The sequence below is a fragment of the Chionomys nivalis genome, chromosome 15 (genome assembly GCF_950005125.1).
Source record: "Chionomys nivalis chromosome 15, mChiNiv1.1, whole genome shotgun sequence".
Lineage (NCBI taxonomy): Eukaryota > Metazoa > Chordata > Mammalia > Rodentia > Cricetidae > Chionomys > Chionomys nivalis.
Window position 1 is genome coordinate 68,307,764 of NC_080100.1, and position 25,243 is coordinate 68,333,006.

Genomic DNA, 25,243 nt, shown 5'->3' on the forward strand with positions numbered 1-25,243 from the left:
CTCAGGCCCTTTTCTTTTCTTCATCTCTGTTAGGAAGGTCTTCTCAAAATGTAGCTCTAATCTATGAAACCAACTCCACCAGACCAAGCCGTCAACACATCACACCCTGATTTCTGCAGCAGACTTATTTAAGTAGTTGTTCTCTTCCGTTCTCAACCCTTGTGCCATTCTTGACACGAAAGTGTTCTTATTGAAAGTACAGATCAGTTTACAGCATATTCTTGCTTAAACTCCACTGCTACTTCCTATCTCTCTCAGCATAATCTCCTTAGCCTTGGTCTGCAATGCCTTCTGGGATTTAGTCTCTTTCCTTTCTGCCAGGCTTCCAGAAATGATAACTCTTCTTGTCTTTTGCTTTTCATTTCAGCTAAGAGATAACCATCCAAGAAAGAGTTTCCCTAAACTCCCCTTTAGGAGTAGATCTCTTGCCTAGCCCCTTGTAGATATACTTCAGAAGGCCAGGGATCACCATGTGGTGGGGGAACATGCTATCTGCTGTAATCCAGATGCAGTCGCCCCGTGTTCAAAGGGGATGGCCCATATCCTTCACGTAAAATTATATAGATTTAAAGTATCTTCCATATACTATAAACAACCTCTAAGTTACTTACAACAGCCAATAAAATATAAATTTATATACAAGGTTGTTATATGCTATTGTTTGAGGAATAAAGTCTACATACGTTCAGTATAGATGCAATTGAAAAAACTGCCGTCTTCAACTAGTTGAAGTCATAAATATAGACCCCACTAATACAGAGAACCAGCTGCACTCAATGGACAGATGAGAGAGCAATGAATGTGAGCTTGACACAAAAACCCAAAGGTTAAGATTCGGGTTAATTGAGTTGTTTTGAATTTTTTAAAAAAGGCTTTCCAGGAAAAGTCATTCTAAGGAAAAGGAAGTTATACGTTTGTGCACCAACTTAGTGGTAAAAAGCTTTAAATCACATCTAGCACATTAATAAGTATTTTAATATTTTAATGCACAACATTCACAGGGTACTAAAAAAAAAAAAACTACAATGTAGATAACAGATCAGCAAAAATACCCATTGGCCTGGGTAAAACAGAACTGATCATTAGCTAGCATGTTGCTACTAGTTGGTGACAAAATAACCAATTTTTTTTTTTTTTGGATAATTTGCTTATTCTGTAACCTATTCCTTTCCATGCCAGTTTTGGTCAGTTTCATGAAGCAGAAGTCATGGTAGCTGTTCAGGATAAGGAATGGACACGTAAGAACTGGCTTCCATCAAAGTTCTTACTGTGTGTCCGTTTTCTTTCTTCTGAAGATGAAATGATACGAGGCACATAGTACGAGCTTCCCAAGTGGTGGGTGCTCTGGGCCTCTATGTCTGTTCTCACTGGGCCAGTGGTTTTAGCTCACTCTGAGCATCCAAATTACTCGAGGGTTATCTACACTGTGCTCACATCCCTCTTTCAGACGCTTCACTGGTTTGTGTAGGGAGGAATCTGCCACAGGCAGATTAAAAAGATTTTTGGGATATTCAAATATACAGCCAGGATGAAACTGTACTCAAAGATTTTTCAAAACAACCTGACCACTAACTCTCGTATCCAAGTGTTCAGGGTCAAATATATCCATTTTAAGATTTGGCTATCTCTACTCCCAGCATCACAGAGTTACTGCCAGGTACAGTGGTAGCTTCTATGAAGTTACTCTCCATCATTTTGCCTTATTTCTCTTCTACCTTAGAAGGTAATTAATATTTTCTGTAGATGCATTTACCAATGAATTTACCATGTATTTTGTGATATGTAACGTGACTCTTCCCTCAACAGAAGACTGAACTAACACACACTCTCATTCTCATTCATTCTCCCTTTTATCCTTTCTCTTTAGCTTTAATAAGGGCTATGTGACATATAGATTAATAAAGGTCCCTCCAAATGACTGAGGAATTAGCTAATCCCAACCTACAGATGATGGTTTTACTCTCTTATAACATTATAGTACTACGTTTTGAACATAAGCTAAAACTTAATGAAAATAGACTTAAAATTGTATTTCGTGTTATCAAATAAAACATGGAATCTTAAAAATGATGAAATTTAAGAACAACTTTGAAAATGTCATTACTTTTTTAGAAAAAAATAGATGGAATTGTTTAAGATAGATCTGAGTGTCAATTTACATTCATCACCTGAAGTATGAAAAATAAAGGAAATCATTATCTGATAGTTCTTTAATGAGAAACAAATGCCTACTTCATACTTTAGCATGTATTTATAAAGTAACTGTTCATAGCTACTCCTGAAATACTTATATCCCTTAATAAAGACAAGTAACTGATCTTGCACACAATGGCCAAAAGATACAAGGTAATAAGGGCTTCAAAGAATATGGAAGTAACCGCACATTCTAAATGATTTACTAGGCAAAAGTATTATTGTACCTTATACCAACGGAAGACCAACAGAGGACATCATACAACTTTGCCTCTATAAACCAATGAGATGTAGGCAGTATATATAGTCTTGGTGTCTTAAGATGAAAACAAAAACTTCCCCAGTTCTTAATGAAATTTTGGGCAAAGGTTTTAACCAAATGAGGATAATTAATTAATGCTTTAAAAAAGATGACTTAAGCTGGACATAGTGGTACATACTAATACTATGAGCAGTCAGGAGGTGGAGACAGGAGGATCACCAAAACCGAGTTTAAAGTAAGCCTGAGAAACTTAGCAGTACTCCATCTTAAAAAAAAGAAAACAGCCCAAGATGCCCTAACCTAATAATATTAAAGAGTTATATTTATACATGAAATTTCCCTATCTCAAAAACAGTGACAATATTAGCAATAGGCAGAGATTTTTATGTTGTTTTGAAGACAGGAGCCTCCCCAGGCCGGAACTCACTCTGTAGCTCAGGACTACCCGAACTTGTGATGGTTCTCCTGTCTCCACGTCCTGAGTATGGCTACAGGCATGTCCTGTTTATGCGGTACTAGGGATCAGACAGAGTTTAAAGTACACCGAGGAAGTACTCTGCAACTACGCTACACCTACAGCCCATCATGTGTTCTGAAGTGGATCTCCTCAAAAGGCACACACAGAAGCCTAGTCGTCCTCACCTGTTGCAGAATTGCTCCCAAGGAGTTCTTGTCCTTTTGATTGACACCATCTTTCTGCAGGCGGGCAAGCAGCTCAGGTTTCTTGTAGGCCTTTAGCGCCAGTAAGTGAATGACCCTGTCCCTGTATGGCCTCTGAGACACACTGCTGCTGCCATGAGTCTTCCGAATTGTATTTGCAGGGTTCATGGGGGTTGACCTTTTCCTCTCAGGCACTGCATCTGAGGTGGCTTGAGGCGCTTTCCGAATTTGCACTCTTTTCCCTGAAGTCCAGTGGGGAAGACACTGTTACAAATCTGTGCGCTAGAATATAAGGAGCATGTCAGCTTCCACAACCCAATTTAGGTAACTTTTATGTCCAGAAGAAAGAAAGATCATTTTATTTCAATTTTTACCTTAAAGAAACATGACAACAGAAAGTATTCTAACAGAATTCCTATAATATGGAGCAGGAATTTTTAATAGAATTATTTCTTAAAATTAATATGTTTTATAGATGTACTTTTGCCATTTAGCTATATGTGGATAATAATCAGTGATACAAAAAACAGAATAGAAAATTTTAGATTGTTGACTATCTGATGACAGGCAGAAGTAAAGTAACTTCAATGTTTTCCTGTGTACTTTACAGTACTTAAATCTGCATGTAATGCATCACTTATAAAAAAGTGAGTAGAACGAGGAACTCATATACCAAGAGGACATTGCCTCAAAAGCACATGGAGACATGCATGCCAGACTTCGTAAGAAAACGCATTTGACTAAGCCAGGGATGTAGTTTCATAAACCCATAAACACAGCCATCACAAAGAGCAGAGAACATGTACAAGGTGACTACTTGAGATGGTCCTTTCTGGTGGGCAACAGTACACATGAGGAGTAAAGTCAGACCAACTGACCAATCAACCGACCCACATTCTCAGAAGAGAACACAAATCCATCTATCTTTAGAAACCACACAAGCAGGTCAGATAGGCATGGGAAACGGAACAAGAAGGCACCCCACTCCCTCAGGGCCAATGTCACTGTGTCAGTAACACTTTCTGCTTGGACAGAAGACCAACAGTTGGTAACTTCTAGAGAATGTGTGTGTGTCAGAAGTGACCCGTGGACTCTGTACTCATATCTATCCAAACAGAGCACCTCACTCAGCTTCAAGTGGGACAGAAAGCAGTACGGATCTCTTTTTACAGTTCCTGAAGTAGAATCTCTTAGCTTCTTTACTCCACACCATGGCCAAGGCCACTCCCTATTGGAGAGGGAGAACTGGGGTGACACATAATCTAGGGTGACTTCTCCAGGAGCAACAGCGAAACGCAGAAATGACAGACAAGTAAAAGCCACTCTCATGAGCTGGGTCCACAGATAAATCGGCTTCGGGAGCTCTGCTTACTAGTGTTTCTGTCCAGGCTGGGCCCAGACGAGACGTAGATATCATCCTACCTCATGGCTGGAAAACTTCTTTGCAATTTGAACATAAGTGACGGCAAGTCTCAGATGAAATTAGTGCACAATGAATGAACACAACACTACATGGGCATTGCCTCATGATAAGGAAAACTAATTATGCAAAGTTTTAAGAGACGATTTAAAGCTGTTTTTTTTAATATATTTTATAATTTAGAAAAAGTTGGGTCAGATGGAAAAAGACTAATATTTATCATGCACCAATTATGGTGTAGTGAAAGAAAGGCTATGTATCTAAGGGCTTCATGCCAGTGATTTCTTCAAGGTAAGCCTTATCTCCGTTTCACAGTTGAGAAATCTGAGGTTTTCAGTGGGGGATGCTCAAAATAGAGAAGTGCTTACTTAGCACAGTGGGCAGGTCCGTGGTCACACCCAAATCGCCTTACGTGTCCCTCTTCGTGGGAAAGGCTTTATGAATGAATGCCTAATGCTTTCCTGTTGGTTCAAGTGGGGCTGTAAGCTCTGTGAGGGCAAGGCCGTGGCTGCTTTCCACCAGCAGAATGAGTCAGTGCTAAGACTGTAAACGCCAGCAAGCCAGCAAGCACAGAGGCCAGAGGCTGTACTTTCCCACATTGCAGACTGCCAGTTCGAAGACACATATAAATCTATAACGCAAACCCTTTAGTCTATTATTTCTCAGCGGTGGCAGTGTTAACATCACGTTCTTTGATCATTCAATAGAAATTTCTGGGGAAAAATAGGGTCAATGTCATGAAAATTTAGGAAATACTCTAAATTCCACACTTCTGTCCTGCCTGCCAATTTCTGCAGAAAGCACGTCCTTAACTTCTTTCCCAACCAAGCTGTCATGTAGAAGTCACTCGGCCCTTGTCACGCCGTTTCTACCTCATTAACCTCAGCTCCTTGTTCTCAAGATGGCTCCCAGGGGCTGCTGGGTTTCCTCTCACCCTCCCAGAAGGAAGCACAGGAAAAACAAAGGATGCTAACAGGCCCAAAGAGGGAAACCAGCATTAGGGGGCTAAAGAATAGATCCTGATGGGTGAGAGGACAACCGGGGCCTTTTCCCAGTACACCAACGTCTCCCTTCTTTCGGTCTGGCTGCTGGGTGACCATTCCTTTCAAATGATTGAAACAACAACACAACAGTACTGGTGCCTCTGTCTCTCCAAACTTCAATCCAAATCTCCAATCCCTCAATCAGGAAGGAGCTCCAAGACTCAGGAAAGAGAGGTTACAGATGAAGAAAACTTCACGATATAAATACTAACAGAATTGTGAAGCTAAAGAAAAAGAAAGTAAAGAGGAAAGATGTTCAAAGAAGGCAGGGCAGCTGTATTTTTTTTTTTAAATATTTGCCTCAGAAAGGCCCTTTTTAATAAAACCTGTGGGAAAACCTAATTCTCTTCCCAGACCCAACTGCTAATCAATTCCCCAGGCTCTTTTATATACAGCACAGTGGTACCAACAGAGTTGGCTAATCTGGGACTATATCTGAGTCACTGTTACACTTACAAGTCCATCTCCAGTTCCTCCATTTAATACCAGATGGTAAAATTATTTATTTATCCTTCAGCCAATGGCTCTGAGTCAAAAATATGACAGGAAAATGTTAACACTGCCATCAGAAAGAAAGTAGCAACTACTATCATCTTCTGTCCTAGTTTTCCTGCTTGATGGAAACAGGCTAACACCTTCGGCAACAGAGACCAAGGTTGCAGATACTATCTACAGGGAAGGGTTAAATATATAATCTATACAACAGCCTCAGCTGGTACCATTTGGCACCTGTGGGACTTTTCAAAGTTTCAGTACACACACACACACACACACACACACACACACACACGTCCTCAACAGGCACGAAAATGTCAGAGCCACAACACACTTTAGATGTTCTCTAGTTTGGATAACTCCTTATCTAATATTTGAGAAAAGTAAGGTAGCCAATGACTAGTTCCATCACTCAGATATACTAACTCATCAAAAATAAGGAAGGTGGAAAATTGAGAAGACAATCATAGATATTAGATCTGCTGGGCTATTATACTTACTGTGTAAGTATCAAAATATACAAAAATGGTAGTTCAACAAAATTCCAGAATTTAGGTAGGCGTCAAAAGGTGGGGATTAGTGACTTTTCCTTATGAAAAATATGCTAATGTTCACCACTGACACAAACATAGAGCAGAGATGAAGTGTTACTAAAGAAGATGCCACCACGTTGTCTAAGTAAAAGCATCCCTGGTTCCTCTCCAGACAAAGAGGATTTGTTATGTTCCCCACTGGAAAGTTTCAGAAGCTCACAGTCCAGGAAACTAGGCAGATGACCCCTAGATCCTAACAGTTCAGATTTCATCCCTTAAGTATGGCTTGTGTGGCCTAGCTCAGCTGGCAGAGGCCCAGCCTGGCACTGCGCCACACCACACCACGGCAGGACCAGCGTGACTCTCGTCTGCCTCCACCCAGGCTCACACCACTGAAAGAAACCTTGTTCTGCAGGTACCTATGTTGGCAGAGGTGAGTGTCTGGTGCCATTTTACATGGTACAGTCAATTATAAGCTGAGAGGTAATTTGCTGCTTAAGAACGAGAATACATTTTGTTCATGAGGACATGCCTATATCATCATTTTTTTTTTCTGAGCCCAAAAACTTGATGTGTAAAATGGAGAGACAGGCATAACCTACTTCATAGGGAAATCATTGACTGACACTTTAACGAGCTGAATGAGCCAGGTATTATAAAAAGTAGGAAAATACAAATGAGCTGCCCAGCAGGAAAGGACCATGTTGTAAATAACAGATGATAAAAAGCTCGAATGTAACATATCCAGGTAGAATAAAAAGTAAACAAAACAAAGCCCAATGGGAGCATAGGGTCTTCAGAGTTGATCTGTTTGGTGAGGAACTGGAGGGAGTCCAGATATTACAATACAAATAACTGAAAGGTTGTGACACAGGCCATACTAAGGAATTAAAAGGAGCCTGGGTTATGTGACTCAGAGAAAATGCCCAAGGAGGTTAATGACAAGATTTAAGATCAGAGAAGAACCCTATATAGTGACAGTTGAGTGATGAAGGAACTGAGGACAAATCGGGGAAGAAAAGAATACAGAGGACACACCACAGGATGGCAGAGACAACGGCAGGGCTCTGATGAGATGAGTGAGAAAGCATTTTGTTTAGTTGAAGTTTGATAAGGCAGGTTACCCCTAAAGTACATGTAAACTATAATCCCTATAAGAAAACTTGTAAGCTCTAAAATTCCTGGTACCATTACAAAGTTAGATGTTGAAATGTTTGTCATATGAACTAGATATGGGGCCCCATGCCTGTAATCCTAGCTCTTGAAAGTTCAAAGCCAGCCTGTTTGATAAGTAAAGTCCAGTATACCCTGGACTATGGTGTGAGATTCTCCAAAGCCAGCCAGCCAGTCTATGCTCTGCATAAGCTAGCTACATAAACTCTAAATGGACTGACTTACTTTCCACACTATCAAAACATACAACATTCATCATGAACACAGGAGACATCTAAGCACCAACCATAGGAAGAGTATAGTAGTTTTTGCTGGTTTTAGGTTCCCAGCTAGTTATATTAGGGGAAAATCATTTTGATGATTTGAGTTCCTACAATTGCTTCACTGTTTATAAAATGATGGCATTAGATTAAAACAAACACTTTAAAGATAGTGATAGATAATTCACATTTTATAGTAAAAAATGTTAAGTGGAGGAAAAATCTTATGGACTTAAAAATAATTTGAGATTTAGGTTATTAACACAGACAGCTAATTAAGTTATTTAATAAAGAGAAAGGAGAAGAAAGAAGACTGTGGACTGTTACTTCACTCCACAGGAAAGGGAAGGGAGAAGTCTCATCGTTGGTAACAGTCCGAGTCAGGGACTGGGTCCTGTGGGTATAAATGCCTGGGGAAGCCAGGAATTGTTGTTAAACCAAACTAAATGTATCTAAGCTGAGCAACAAGTCCCGGGAGCATTGGCTTTGTTCCAAAGACACTTATTAAAGGCACTGGTGGAGTCTCTCAAAGCCAAAGGCAACATAGCTGGATCAGCAAGGAAACTGCTTTTGGAAACACTGACATTTCCAAATTACTATCTGTTCATCACTTCTACCACGGTGATTTGAGCACAAAGCTGGCCATCTCCACTCTATCTGTCCTCACTGTGAACTGACTTAGTAAAGTTGTTCAGATCCCTGCTCACAAGACCCCTGGCTGATCTGGTCTTACTTCCCTTCCATCAGTTGATGATAAAGACAATCAGGGTGGGACAGGGTCTTAGTTAACGGGTAGATGAGGATGAGAGGATCACAGCTGTGACTAGAGAATCATCGTCCTGCTGCTTTGCCTGTGATACTCTACCATAAGCCCATTTTATACTTTTACAATAAAAATTCAGGACTGTACAATAATCCTGTAAAAAACACAAGCAGAATCGACAACAATGAGGCTATCAACTTATTTTTGTCTAAGAGATTTGATTATAAAAAAGCTCTATAAAAGTACAATCAGGAACCACACTGTCCATCATTGAACTTAGATCACCCAACGATGTAAAACACAAAAGACCACTGCCACAACCCCATATGGTATCATGACCAGACCCCAGTATTATGAAATAATAAGTAGCCAACAGAAAGTTCAAGAATTACAAAAGTAATAAAACTTTACAATATGTTCTTCAACTTACCAGCAGCCTGAAGAAAAAACATGACTTGTTTTTATGTACTGAAAATTAATTTCTGTGTTTTCATTCTTAGTATTACCAGTATTTACCTACAGTCATCTTGAATTAGTCCAGTCAACCAGTGTGAAGGAGAAATATGTCCATACAAACCTACATATGGTCCACCGGGTTTGATAACTTTGGTGCTTCGATTACGGGATTCCTCCTCTGCCTGGGTCATTCTTTCTCTTGTCATCTGATAGGAGTCATTTGTTGCACACACTGTAATTTTATCTTGTATAAATCCCAGGCAATTGAGCTGGGAGGCTCCAGAGCTGTCAAGTGAGACAGTGGCTTTGTTAGAGATGACTATCATTTTTACAATAAAGAAAACAAGAATTTTATTAAAACCTAACGTAGCTTAAATAAGTTAGCAGTCCTAAAATAACAGATACTAATTTTAAAATAGGATTATTTAAAATGCTTATTTATTTATTTATTTTATATTATGAACAAAATGGGTAAAATGAGCCTCTGTAGACCAAATCACACCTTTAAACACAGTAGGAGCGAAGAGCAGCAGTCTAGCAAGCCCTGAAATTCTACTTTCATTTCATCAACTGTTCTAACAACTTTCTTGCTACGGACATGAGAAACACTCAAAACCCTTTTTAGAGAAAACATAACGTACATGCTTTACAAAGGACAACGATTCTTTTCTTTCCAATAACATATTAGTAGTATAGCTAAAATTTGTAGAATCTATATTTATCACTTTTCTACATAGCAAACACTGAGAAATTTGGGGCAAGTGGTTCTTGCTGAAACATAAAAAAACAAAATAAAACACCAAAGCACCCTGGGTATTGTCCCTGACTCTGAAATGACTTGTTTGAGTACCATGGAACAGTTTGAATACTTTGCAACCCCAAAACAAGCAATGTTAATTAATTTTTAAATGTAGCGGTTATTTAAAATGTTTATGTACTTATATTTTTAGAGATCTTGGTAAAGTCACAACTAATATTTTAAAGAAATACTAATGTATCTTCAAAGTAAATGGGAAATATGTAGTGAGAGTCGGCACTCCTATTTCTCTAATTCTAAACTAAATTGGAAACAGGCTGAGCATAAGACACAGAAACTGCAACAGACATGAAGCTGAGGATAGAAAAGTGTATCACACAGGGCTTAGGGGCCATGTTATGGATTCTGAAGAGAATAAGAGACTGAAAACAGAGAAATAGCTCATCTATGTTGTAGGAAGACCACAGTAATGGAGAACAGCCAAGCAGGAACTGGGCTGCAAGAGTGAACAGTGAAAGACTAGTTTTTGACTATGCAGATGAGCCAGACATGGACTGGTGTTAGATCCACGAAAGAATTAGACACAGAAGTGGAATTTGAACAAGAGCAGAGTAGTCAGAGATGTGGAGGAGGCAGAACTGATGGGATTTGAACAGCGACAGACATGGAAGGAAGAGGGGAGAAAAACAAAATAAAGATAGTTGATTTGGGAGGTGATGTATGCTGTGAATATGCTTTATTGCCATTGGCTAATAAAGAAGCTGCTTTTGGCCAATGGCTTAACAGAGTAAAGCCAGACTGAAAGAGATATATACATAGAGAGCGAGTAGGAGGAGTTAGAGAGAAGCCATGCAGCCGCTGCTGGAGCCCGCCAAAACTTTGCCAGTAGGCTACAACGTTGTGGTGATGCACAGATTAGTGGAGATGGGTTAGTTTAGGATATAAGAGCTAGAGAAATATGCTTAAGCTATTGGCCAAACAGTATTGCAAATAATATAGTTTCTGAGTCATTATTTCATGGTCTTGGTAGCTGGGAATGAACAAGTATCCTTCCCTAAGAGATAGTGTTCAGGTCACCAGCCGTAAGGACCCACCGACTGCATTCAAAAAGGGCAGGTTAAGGGGTAGGTGTGGAAGACTTTGAAGAAACAAGAGTCTTAAGGAGACAGTAATTAACATGAACAGGAAGAAAAGAATGACATGTCGCCAAGGATGCAGGAAGCATTCTGCCCTGTAGAAGCCACTAGGACAGCGACTTTGTGACACCAGTGTAAAGTGGCCCAGAGCTGAGAATTATAAAGCGCTGTTTTAGGACAAGGAAGGGCACAGCGCATTTGAGGGAGTAGTTGGTGTGAGGTGGTGGGGGCTGAAGCCAGGCTCTCGGTGGACAGGTGCATGAAAGCTGTTCTTGTTCCTTGTTAAACAGGGAGACTTGAGTATCTTTGAATACTGATATAAACCAATCAAAGAGGACCAGGAAGGAGGTTTAACTCCCAGAAGAGAGAAAAAAAGAGTCTGAGTTTTAGCATATCTCCCTACTTCTTAGGAAGGAACACACACAAAGTGAGAATAAGCTGAACTCATGTCAGTCATGATGACCTAGAGATTTTTTTTTTTTTTTTTTTGAGACAGGGTTTCTCTGTGATTTTGGAGCCTGTCCTGGAACTGGCTCTTGTAGACCAGGCTGGTCTCGAACTCAGAGATCGCCTGCCTCTGCCTCCCAAGTGCTGGGATTAAAGGCATGCGCCACCACCGCCCGGCTGACCTAGAGATCTTAAGCAGTGCTCCCCTGTGGAGGACAACAGCTTCGCTCCACAGAGTTCTTTCCTTGTGCCTCTCAGCTTGGTTACTGAGAGGATTTCAGCTCGCCTGTAAGGTTGTTCCCTTTGTTTCTCTTTGGTTGGGATCACTGTTCCCCACACTTGAGTAGACATCACTGTATGTCTTAAGCTTGTGCGTAAGTACATTTAAGGAGTCTTTGAAAGGTGATTTTGACTTGAAATTTCCTCCATCTTCTACGTGAGAAAAGGTTTGAAGGTGTAGCCAGCCTGTGCTGATTCGGAAGTCTAGGCCTTTGAAGACATGGCGTTACCAACCAAGACTAGAAAGGATGGAGCAGATGACCGAGAATTAAAAGTTTTAAAGACAGGGTTTTTCTACATAGCCCTGGCTGTCCTGGAGTTCAAAGAGATCCGCCTGCCTTTGCTTCTAAGTGATGGGATTAAAGGTGTGTGCCACCACACCTGGCTGAGAATCAAAAGTTTTTAGTGCTTTTGTTTTCTGGTGGAAAAGACACTAACGTAATTGTCTGAATTTTCTCACCATTCTTCCGCACCATGGCCAGTTTTATATATAACTAACCTTAAATTTTTCTCTAAGTAAGTACAATACAAATAAATACACAGTGTCTATGTTATGTAAGGATAAACCCATATTACTTATTTAAATATGTTTTACATTAAAACTTTTATTTTGTATGTGGGTGCACATGTGGGTGTATGCGTGCCATGGTGTGTGTGTGTATGTGTGCGCGCATGCACTCGCGTATACAGTCGGAGAAAAACTTGGGGAGTCAGCCTCTCCTTTCACTTTGGGTCCTGGAAACAAAGCTGAGGTTCCAGGCTTGCCAACAGCATTTCCACACACTTAGTCAAATACACATACCTTATGATAGAACATAGGATTATGATGTGACATGGTTTTGAAGGAAGAACAACTTTTTCATGTGGTTCCTCAGGGCACAGAGTTCAACTCAAGTCCTTCAGTTCTCTTTTTGCCCAGTCACAAGCTAACACATCTGTATAACTATGGACCCCAAAGCTGTTGTTCCTACAGTCTATTGCAGTGCTATCCAGGAGTTTCCTGCAGTGGTAGAAATATCCTCTATCTGTGATGTAGTAACTGTGGTGACCACATGTATGTTTTGAGACGGTAAAATGTTAGTGAGAGTAAAGAATGAAATTTTAAGCTTTATGTAATTTTGAAAACTGAATATCACAACCACAGGTAGCCAGTAGATATGGAAGTGGACATAATATAAAAGGCTATATAACCTATAATGGATGCAGTTCATACCTAAATTTTATTTTAAAGCAACACTTAAACACAGGCAGTTTAAGTCAGATGGAAAGAGCAACCAGGAGCTTTCAGGAAGGTGTCTCGCTCTTTCAGCTTTCCTTCTCACAGTGGCTCCTACAGATTTGAGCACCATATGCACATGAGTCACAGACATGCACTGGTGTTAGTATTGTGCTCCAGAGTCAAAGCCATACACTGGGGGACGGATACCAACAACCTTCCATCTTCATGGGGCAGAATACAAATTCCTGCTCAAACAAACACAGCAAATGGCTCATAGTTTTCTAAGTCAAAGTAGGTGAGGGAGTAATGGCACCCAGGGAGGTGTCTACTCTTTTACCCTTCTTTTATTTTATCTTAATTTTTTTCTTATATTTTTGTTGGAATGAATGTATGGTGTCCAGTAGGCTGTGCAATACAATGAGAAGAAAACTGCTGGGAGCCGATTCGAGTGGCCGCCATTCCAAGATGGCGCTTGGCCCCAGCCTCGCTTGGTGGACAGCTCCATATTAGGCAATGCAGTGCAACCGTGCCTCTCACATGCGCACCTGCCGATGCTCCTGGCCACGGGATTGGCCCTAAGCACATCATCGTCACTGCATTGCCTAATATGGAGCTGTCCACCAAGCGAGGCTGGGGCCAAGCGCCATCTTGAAATGGCGGCCACTCGAATCGGCTCCCAGCAGAAAACTCTCAAGGCAAGACTTGATAGAGCAGAGGCATAGGAAGAAGACATGCAGGACACATATTTTTCTTCCTTACCATTACAAAAATTCTTGGGTACAATATAAGATAGCCTTACTTAAATACAATTATCATTTTAAAAAATCTTCAAAACTGATTTTAATTTAAAAACTCATTTTATAATACTTTTAAATTCTATAACTTTGTGATTATACTCCAGTGACACACACAAGTTCTAGTATATGACAGATGGTCAATATGTTTAAATAAATGAGTTGTATAATTCAAATCGATAAACATCAAGGGACTAGTTGATTAAAAAGTAAGCATCTGAACTGGGAAGTGCCCCCTGCAGCATGTCCTGGACAGTACTTACCTGGAGAGTGTTTGCTGGATGCAGTCAAAGCTACCCTGAGGGTTATCTTTCCCCACGTTAGACAGGTAGAAGTTAAAGTTGTGGACTTCACTGAGGGGATCATTTTTGGGAATTTTGACAAGCTAAAAGGTGGAAAAGAGAGAAACACTTCAGTGCTTATGAAATTCTACCTTGCTGGTTGTCCAAGTGAATCATCCATCTCTATAGTATTTAAATGACCAAATAGTTCAAGCAACCTGACAGACATGCCTATAACTTAGCACGATCTTGCTTCATTTCTGCCCTTACATGTGGGTAGGAATATCACTCCTGTTTAGATATGAGCCCTGCCTAACAGCTTCTAAATGGTCTCTGAGGTATACTCCACAATCTAATCTTCTGCTGTCTTAATACACATTTAATATCTTTAGTTCTTACTTTTTTGAATAGTACCTTTGAAGAACAACTAGCAGCACAGGCAAAAGTTCAGACAGCTTGGAGCATGTCTTGATGTCCCATGATTTCTTCATTCAATCTCATGCGTATACAATAGGGTCAAGAGTCCACAGAGGTCATATTTTAAGTCCTGCCCAAACTGATCCCTGGGTAACAACTCTCAAATGGGCAGACGTGGTTTTCTTTCTATTTGTTTTTTTAGATAGGGTCTCACTAAAGTACCCAGGCTGGTCTTCAACTCATATAAACTGAAACAGGCTTTGAGCCCCTCATCTTTCCTGCTTCTACCCTCCCACCCAAGTGATGGGCTTATAGATAAACATTCGGCCAGATTTTTTCTGAGGCCTTGCTCAACTTCTTGTTTCCCTGCAAGGTGAGAACAGAACACCTATTCGTAAGGATTCCTTCTGATACCCAGTGTCTGAATCAGATTAATACTTCCTGTATATGGTAGGAGCTCAGTAAATTTGTGTCAAGGAATTAGAATCTTCTATCAATTCTACTAATATACACTACTCTTTCACCAAAAAGTTTTAGCTAACTTACACCTTTAGCTCAGATATCTAATAAACATAGCGTAGCTCTACATCTTTTAAAAAACATTAACTTTTGCATATGCATGTGTACGTGCATGTATGTGTGTGCATGCACACATGCACACGCATGTACACATTGATGCTGGTGGCTTCTTTGATGCTTTCCACTTTACATACTAAGGAAGGGCCTCTCACTGAATTTGTAACTGGCTACTTCAGCCAGTTTGCTTTGGGGAGTCCCTGTTCCCACCTCTCACATTCTTGGATTACAGGTGGGCAGCCAAGCCCACTCAGCTTTTAATGTAAGTTTTGGGTATCCAAATTCCTGTCCTCATGCTTTTTTTGCAACTACTTTACCCACTGAGCCATTTCACCAAATACTGTGCAGTCTTTTATACTAAGTATATATTTTTCCTTTCTTATCTTCCAAATTTCTTAATATTTAGAGCCTTAAAGATGAGACAATTGCCTTCTTAAACTTTAATTTTTACATGCATGCACATAATTAGGCTATTATTTCAAATTGGAGAATCCCATCACAAACATATTTTGCATGAAGTAAACACTGTGCACACTACTCAACATGTTCAGGTTTGGTCTAAGGTAGACACAAGAGACTTTCATATTATGATCATGACCAGAAGAGGAAAGAATCACAATGAAAAATATGTTTGTATAACTGGCTCAATGCCTTCATGGAAGGGTTTGAAATTTATTGCACACAGGTTCAAATGGAACAAGCGGTGATTTAGCCATTCCTCTAAGAGGTCTGGGAAGATATTTCTGGCACCTAATGGGAAGTCAGAGATATTGACAAAACCCTACAGTGCACAGCCTCAGCAACAAAGAATTGGCCAGACTGAGAAGTCAAAGGCCATAGAGAAACTTTGGTTAGAAACAGGTTAAGTGGATGTCTTTAAAGAGAAATTGGAATTCAGAGTCCATCGATTTCTATATAGAAGAAAAAATTAAGCTTTTAAAGAAATAAAGTATCTATTTCAAATGAAAGGAATCATTTTACTTTATTTGAGCCCTTATTTCAATTATAACTTCCAATGAGACAACTGAAGAGCAGGAAAGATAAGCAAGAACATATGAGCCACAGAATAACAAGATATTCTTTAAATATGGCTTATGCATACTTTTTCCTTTTCTTTCTCTAATTGGAAGTTACAAAGCTTAAGGTATTCAGCTAAAAGTTTCAAATAGATCATGAGTCCTTAAAGACATTCCCCTGACTAGAGGAAAAGCTTAAAATACTTAAAATTAAAATTGAGAAGTTTCTCTCTCACCAAGGATGTTCTTGCTAGATTGCTTCTAAATTAGGCCCCAGAACTGATTTCCCATGGTAGTTAGTTACCCAGTCCTCAAGGTTGACCCTAAAGTCTATGAAAAGCAGTACATGCTCTCTCCACACCACGCTGCGTCCTGTGTACCACCAATTTGAAGGCTGGTTCCTAAGCAAGCGAAAATAAAGTGCTATCCATATAAACAATGAGGGGAATAGAGCATATTCTCAGTTCTGCTGCGATTCTACCTACCTGTAATGGCTCTGACCTACCCCAGATAGGGCCTTCACTGAATCCTCCCAGCTTAGTCTTTTGTTCCCCCACCAGCTCTAATTGTCATATACAGCCTGCATCTCCAGTATGTCGGTTTTTCTGCTCAGGGGCTATGGTGCTATGCCTTGTATAGTCATTTCATTCTTGAGGGCACACTTAGATACTTATATAAATAAACTGCATCTAATTTCTCCCTTGAGAATAAATACTATTAGAAAGTATTAATGATTGCATAATTTTAGTTTCTTATTTAGAATTAAGGGTATAGAAATGTATCACCATATCCAGATAATTGGAAAAGTAGTTATTATTTTTCATTCCAAAAACAAGAAACTAAACATCAAAGGCTTAGGTCCACAATCCACAACCTTCCTTCCCAACTGCAGTCTGTATTTAATAAAAAGCTACGAAGAAAATGTTCCAGGAAACTTTCAGACATTTATAATTAACATAGGCACTGTATACCATGGTGTGTTAAGTCAAGGCTCTAATTATTCAGATACAGGCTCAGGCATGTGGCAATGGAGAACTGTTAAAAGGTCATTTCATCATCACTCACAAACTTGCTACCTCGGGGACCCGGGGCAGAAGCGTGTGTACACACTGCACACACCGCACACACGCATACACCGCACACACACACACACCACACACACTACACACACTACACACACGCACACATTAACGTACACATGCACACACCGCACACACTGCCCACAGGCACACACTGCACACACCGCAACACTGCACACATGCACACACTGTACACACCACACACATGCACACACCGCACACATGCACACACCGCACACATGCACACCGCACACGCACACACTACACACACACACGGATATTTGCTTAGCAGCAGTTGACACTTGTGCTGCAGAGGTTGTCCACTGTTAAGTAAAATACTTTCCACTCCATACTGAATCAAAGTATATGCTAGATTAAAACAAAAACAGTAAGGCCTTTCCATTTAATTAAATATTTTATTTTGTGGACAATTACAAAAGTCTTAAATGGCAGTGCTGTTCTTTGACAGTAATTATATGAGCATCCTAACCTTTTCTGCTACAGTGATGTAAATGCTCGATGAGACATTTGTGACCCAGCAGTGCCAGTTTGATATGGCAGTTCTTGGGGTTGAAACTGAATCACAGGACCAGGGGAGCCCAGGTCATTTTTTCAAATGTCTTCATTATATAAATTAGAGACAAAGAAGATCAGTGAGCTGTTTGAAGTTATATTCATATTTAAAACTGCCACCCCTATACTCTCAGACCACTTTCTCTGCTTCATGGCTGTCTGAAACACTCATTAACTTGTAATATTAACATATTTGTTATGTTTACGGCATTTCTTCCTCCACTAGAATATAAGCTGCTCAAAGACCAATGCCTTTGTGTGCTTGTGAATGCACTGCCAGCATCTTACATGGTGCAGAGCACAAGGCAGAATTTGCTAAGTGAGTAAAAATGTCGATCAGTGTCTCAGGCAGAACTAGAACTGGTGTCTGCCCTCTTTCCACCAGTGCTTCCAAAATATGCTGGAAAGTTTTATTTAAAAAGGGGCTTCTATCTTCAAATAAGTTTGGGAAATGCCAAGTTAAACAAAATGGCTACGCTGGCTGTAGTTGTTTTGAACCAATTAGTGTGACCTAGAAGTCTACCTCTTCCAGTCCTCCAGTACCTCAGGAAGACAGCATGTCTCTTAGTACCATCTGACTGCTCTGCTTACCACTCAGCTCTACAGTGTGGAGACTGAATACAGGTGAAACTTGCTGGAAGCATGTAAGCATTAGAATTCGCTGTTGCTTCCAAACTCTTCCTGGACTTTTATTGACTCTGATTTCCTAATAACACAGAAGATAGTTTAGAGATGTCTTTTGCATGCACAATACAGGTCCCACAGTACTGGTGCAGAATCGGGACAGAAAATAGAAACCTCAACCTGAAAGCCACAGCTCCGATGAGGTTTCTGTTCTCACTCTAGGCCCAACACAATAGTTTAGGGAAGTAAAGAAATGGCCTCAGAACAACCCAGATGTACAAACCAATGTGGGGCAGAAAAGTAGGAAGTAGAGGTACCCATTGATGACAGCAGAAAAAATGAAGTCTAGAAACATAAGGAAAAACTAAGGCAGGGGCTGGAGAGAGTCTAATGCATGCCAGAGCCAACTGAAAGCTCATGGCAGACACTTTGTTGATGAGGGTCGTGGAAAATGTCAAATGCAGCCAGTACAAAGAAAAATCCTGGAAATTCTCCCAAAAGTATATCAAGTAGCAATAAACATAAAAAATTCAAGATAATATAAATCCATTTGCTTCTTTGATTTAATCCTTAGCAAGATGTCTGCTAAGGAAGGGAAATAGAAGAGATAACAGTATTCTCTTCTAGTCTCCGCAGCCCCAAACTGAGTGATTCCTAGCTTAACGCTCTCACACCTCTAATGTGTTCTTTACAGGCTGTCACCACTGTAGGGGAAACACTGATTAATGGTAGTATTTACAATTCATATTATTTGTAGAACTATAGTTTTATTAATCTATTCCACAAGTACTCAGTGAGGGCTACTATGTTGGGTACTGTTTAAATTTCTATGGCATGCTGCTGAATAAAACTAAGATCTCTGCCACTGTGTCTATATACAGACACCTATAAGTGTGATGGTGGTGGCGAGGAGTGGGAGACAGGGAGCCACGGCGGGCAGCAGGACTCCTAGACATAAGAAATGTGAGGAATGAGAAGGAGAACTAAATGACATGGTCTTCTGTCTGAAAGAATGGAACCTCTTCAATGTGTGCATACATATGAACATCGGATCACTTCCTTTTCTTTCCTTCCATCAATTTTTTTAATCTTAAAAGTGATGATCAGAACCCACTTACAAGCTGGGCATATATCTTAAATACAACTGACCATTGTTGGTTTCACCAGCTAAAAAGGGCTCCAACACCAGTTCTGTTATGACTCACTTTGCAGCATCATGGCTAAAATTACTTAGAAGACACCAGGTGGCTAGGAGTAAGTTGGTTAGTTGCTGGGCATTTCCAGGAAAAACTGGGGTGGGGTAGGGTAGGCAGTTATTGTCAGGGAAAAGATGCAAATAATAGATACTGGAGGCACACCAGGGTAAAGCTGTGTGCCCTAAGGAGCATGAGAGAATAAAAAAGTTTATTTAAAAATGAGTGGAAATTAGAGCCAAATGCTAAAGCAGCTTTTGAAAAAAAGTGAGAGAACCATGGGAAAAATGAGTGAGTTCTTTGTTCAAAATGCAGTAGTCATGGCTGGACTCCACATGAAGTGCCGGGGAGCAAGAACCCCAAACCTCCCAGCAGTTAGCTCAGCACTCTCACCGTTCTTTTTAGAAATCGCCTTAAACATCTAAACACATCACAGAGAATTGATGCTGACATGGAAGACAACTGGGGTATCTTCACATCCCCGAATCGTCTCTGTAGATACTGAGGCCACTCTTATCTTGGCGACTCAGCCTCCACTCCTCTCCTCAGACACCCTTGATGTTCTACTCGGTCTACTCCTCCTCCCGATTATTCCTCAAGTGTGGGCTCTCAGCTATCTCCCCTGCTTTGGTTCAAATCCTCTGTGCTTTTGACAATGTCTTTCAGCTTCTATTTTGATCCCTTTCCAATGCCATCCTTAAATCATTTAGCTCTTTCTCCCTACATTACTAAGTTTTTAAATCGAAACCATTCTCATATGCCAGTCTGAACACAGCAGTCCACACAGCACTGATGCTTTCCATCCTGCTCCCCGTCCTCCCCGTGCACAAGTGGGAGACACCCAGCGGGACTGGGCCGCACTCTCAGAGGCAGTACTGCTAACCAGAAAGCACTGGGCTCGATCCCGACTTCTTGTTTACCTTGTGGCAACATTTCTCTTACTTAGGACTCAGTGCAGGTCCTTTTCTCCTTAGGGAGCCTTGCTTTCTGTGGGAGGTGGGCTCAGTTGCTCCTTTCCTGGGTCCCCACAGTCTCCTCACCCTTTCCTGCTGTCTTTACTAAGTTGAATACTGAGTACTGATTTATGTCTGTCTCAACAGACTGAGTTGTTTAGAAGCAAGGGCCATGCATGGTCTTATCCACTTTACTTATGTTTGGGACAATGTAGATGCCTCATAAATACTTGCAGGATTTATCTAAAAAAAAAAAAATGCCAGCGATTTAAAAAAAAAATCACAAATGAATTTGAAATAGCTCCCTTAAGGGTCTTTGGAAAACCAGGATGCTCCAGAGAAGACACAGAGGGAGGGTAGAGATGCCTGCTGTGAGGCACCAATGTCAGGAGGAGGAAGTTTTTAACCTCTTCTGCTATGTTTAGCCCCAAAACCTGGGGGGAAGTGGCTTCTTGGGTTTGTGGTGGTCAAATTTATATTGCACGCTTGTCTTTTAATACAAAGTGTAGTTCATCTTTACTAAAATGCAGAAACTCTGGCCTCACCAAATTCCATTCGAAAACACTCCTCAACCTCTTAAAAACACACTGCATGTTAAAGGACTCAGGGAGAGACTAACCACTTCTCAAATGAGGCATTCTCCTGGTCAATTATAAAGCAGAAATTGGTCTTTTGAAAAGATGGTTTGTTTAAACAAAGCTCAAATCTGAATTCTACAAGGAAAAAAAAGTTACATGTGATCCAAATCCCCTCAGGTCTCCTCTCTTCCTGTTCTCCTGGGGCCCTGAGGGAAGCCACACCAGCCCTGCCAGGAGGAGCTAGGGTTTATGCCTGGCAGTCACCAGCAGTGGTGTAAATCTAGTGGAGAGACTGGGACTTGACAGGTGGGAGCTGCCCTCAAGATCAACAGAAAGGCTGGCGTTGGCCTGAGATTTTGCAAAATGCATGGTTTCAGTTCAATTCAATCAACATCACCACGAAAACTTGTATAATGACTAATATAAACAAACACTGGGCTTGAAGAAGAATATTTCCAAATTGAAATGGAGGGGAGGCTAGTTCTTAATTCTGTGTTCCACTCTCAATAGCAAGACCTTTTCTCTTTAAAGCTATTTAGATTTTTAAAAAATAATCTAAATTTATTTTTTAATAAATGTGCATGATGGGGCATGTCTTTGATTCCGGCGCCATCCTCCCAGCTGTGTAACGGAGCTGGCTGTCCTTACTCTCTCGCCACCACTCTTTTTCCTCCTGACCTGACTCCTATTTATTACTTTAATAAAAAAGTAAATGTAAAAGAATGAGGTCAACTAGCTGTTCAGTCATTATTACTATTTTAATATATATTTCTGAGGTTGACCAGTTGGCCTTCATTTTTTGGTTTTCATGTTTCATGTATCAAAACATAATCCTAAAGATGAAGCCTGCTAGTATTTGAATTTTTATAGATCTTTCTCCAAATACCTGCTCCGAAAATAATAGATACATAATTTTACAAGATGTATTTCTATTTAATTTCCATAAGTCAAAACCACATATTAAACCTATGAAGGATTAAAAACTATTTTTGATTTCACAGCTACGGATACAGAACATCAAGTACTAAATGAGAGACTGGAGTCCTGATTCCTAAAGAGACTTAGCAAGCCTGATAGAAGATGGAAACAGGAGAACCTGTCAAACCTCCAGATAAGTTCATTTAAGACTGTAAATGAAGGATTAAAAGATGTTGACAGAGGGTATGGCTGGCCTATTGGGACAATCAAGGTATGCTGATGTCTCCACACAGAAGAGATGCTGTCAGAGAAAGGGTACATTCTTTTTTTTTTTTGGAAGGTAAAGAAGTTTTTATTTATTTTTTTTATTAGTCAATTTATTTAATTATTAAAGATTTCTGCCTGTTCCCCGCCACCCCCTCCCATTCCCTCCCCCTCCCCCAATCAAGTCTTCCTTCCTCCTCAGCCCAAAGAGCAAGCAGGTTTCTCTGCCCTGTGGGAGGTCCAAGGACCACCCACCTCCATCCAGGTCTATTAAGGTGAGCATCCAAACTACCTGGGCTCCCACAAAGCCATTACGTGCAATAGGATCAAGAACCCATTGCCATTGTTCTTCAGTTCTCAGTAGTCCTCATTGTCCATTATGTTCAGCGAGACCGGTTTTGACCCATGCTTTACACATCAGTAGCAGAGCAGTACTGCACGTGGACAAAGCAGGCCATGAAACACTTAGGTGATTATCCTCTGGATAGTGGCATACTTCTAGCTGGGTGTGGCAGGACAACAGTGTTGTATGAAGTAGTAAATCATTTTACCTCTTCATCAATAGCCAGTAACTCACCCAGTTCCTACAGTGTGCAGCCATGTGGGAGGGGAGGAGATCACTAGCTTTCTATTTCTAATGTTCCTTTATAGGAGACAGCCATCAAAAGGAGAGTGTAGAAACCCACGCATGTTAAATTACTAGGACTATCAACAATGGTATGCAGAAATGTCAAAACAGCAAACTATGTAAACGGTTACATAAGCACTATAATTATTTTTACAATTACTGAAATAGGGTAATTATCTCAAAGAGTCTCTTACATTATGAACATAAAGATTATCCCCACTGTTTGGAGGAACAAGCAGAATATAAAATGGAAAAGAATTCAAAACCACCCCTTCTGGTATTATCAGATGGGGACTGACAAACATCTGGCGATACTTCATAGCATCTAAGCACACTACAGTATTTATCATATGGCAGATGGCACTGTCAAACACACTAGAGTTTATCATATGGCAGATCACACTGCTAAGTACACTACAGTGTTTATCATATGGCAGATCACACTGCTAAGCACACTACAGTGTTTATCATATGGCAGATCACACTGCTAAGCACACTACAGTGTTTATCATATGGCAGATCACACTGCTAAGCACACTACAGTGTTTATCATATGGCAGATCACACTGCTAAGCACACTACAGTATTTATCATATGGTAGATCACACTGTCAGTTTGTAAAACACTCCTGAAAGCACTCAGAAAAGCTGAGGGCCCAGAACCCAGCACCCTTCCAGGGAGTCACTGAAAACATTCATATTTTTTGATCTAATGTGTTCCACATCTCTGAATATACCCTAAGGAAACAGACATGAAGATAAAATGAATGCCCAAGGGTGTTCCTTATTCTTATAGCAGAAGTAATCAAAGAATAGTTAAGTGGGTGATAGTATGTTCATATAATAAAAGCTTAGGCAGCTATTTCAATGTAACCTTTACTATAGAAAAATGCTCCTAATATAGCTTTAAAAATAGAATATTTAAAAAGTAATCAATAAATTTACTGCCTATGAAAATTTAAAATTTTATTTACTAGATTTTGTGTGTGTGTGTGGTGCTTTTTAAGATGAGGTCTCACGTAGCTCAGTCTAGTCTCAAATTCACTATGTAGGTGAGGTTGGTCATGAACTGCAGATCTTCCTGCCACCAACCCCAACTTCTAGGATTACAGACATCCACCACCATATCCAGGTGGCTTTGCAACTTTTAAAAACATGTATGTGAGAATGGAAAAAAATAAATAAAAAGACTAGGAGAAATCCAAGCTAATTTCTTTGACTCTTGTCTCATCCTTCTTCTTGTCTACACAGTTCTATGTAGCTCTAACACGTCCTTTCACTTTCTTTCTCACACAGAAACACAAAAGGATGAATGAAATAGACTCTAGACCATCACTATGAAAGTTGCCCTTCATGACTCAATCAGCTTAAATATTTTGAAAGCTGCATTAAAAAAAATGTCTTCAACTGTAAAATGTTGTTTCTCTAACATCAACCTTGGACTTCCAAGTCTGTTTTCTTCAAGTTCCCTGAGGAAGACACAGCACTACCTTCCCTGAAAACGGGAAATAAAACTGCAAGCATCCCAAGAACTGTTTTTCTACAGTCAAATAAAGAACTTTCAGACAGCTGTGGCAAAGCAAGTCAGCACATGCTCACTGTCAGATGGAAATGGAACCTCCCTTGATAATCTTTGAAGATAGACATTAGCGAGTTACCAACAGAGAAAACCAAAAAGTATCTACCTGAGTTGTACAGATGTGTCCAGTATTGGTTAGTCGAGTATTACTACATTCATAATGTGGCTACGATTTCTGTTTTCATTCTGATATATCCCCAACACAACACTGAATGACTACACAGGACTATCAGTTTTTGGAATATTTCAGAGACTGCTCTTCTTTCAGGGGGCATATGGAGCAGGCCAATTTAACTCTTAATCACTTTCTACTGAACTGAGTTTGATAGCCTAACTCTGCTAGCACACCCTCTCTGCAAATCTAACCAATGCTGCAGTTTATTCCCTAATCTGTCTTTTCTAGGCTGAACACCCCACCCCTCGGCGGCCCTCACAATACCACTGCCCCAGCCTTAACTCAGAAGGCACACACCTCTCCTCCCACACCTTTGATAAGGCTAGCAACTCGGCCTGGAAAGGGAACAGAAAGGAGGCGTTCTTCACTGATAGATGACAAGGCAGCTCTGTGAGCAGCCGAGGAGCACATAGTCAGCTGTGTCTAACTACAGACAGTCCTCAAGGCTGCCTTCTCCATCCTCCTTGGCAGCTTCTTCTCTCTTTTTTTTTTTTTTTTTT

General features: G+C 40.4%; 1 protein-coding gene across 1 annotated transcript in view; it reads right to left on the reverse strand.

The window, feature by feature from the left end:
• Ell2 (elongation factor for RNA polymerase II 2) overlaps positions 1–25,243 on the reverse strand; it is a 63,399-nt gene that overhangs the window by 12,528 nt on the left and 25,628 nt on the right. The window contains exons 3-5 of the mRNA XM_057790124.1: positions 14,154–14,275; positions 9,380–9,543; positions 3,098–3,357 (exon numbers count right to left, since the gene is read on the reverse strand). Coding sequence (XP_057646107.1) covers positions 3,098–3,357; positions 9,380–9,543; positions 14,154–14,275 — 546 coding nt within the window. The remainder of the gene's footprint in view (positions 1–3,097; positions 3,358–9,379; positions 9,544–14,153; positions 14,276–25,243) is intronic.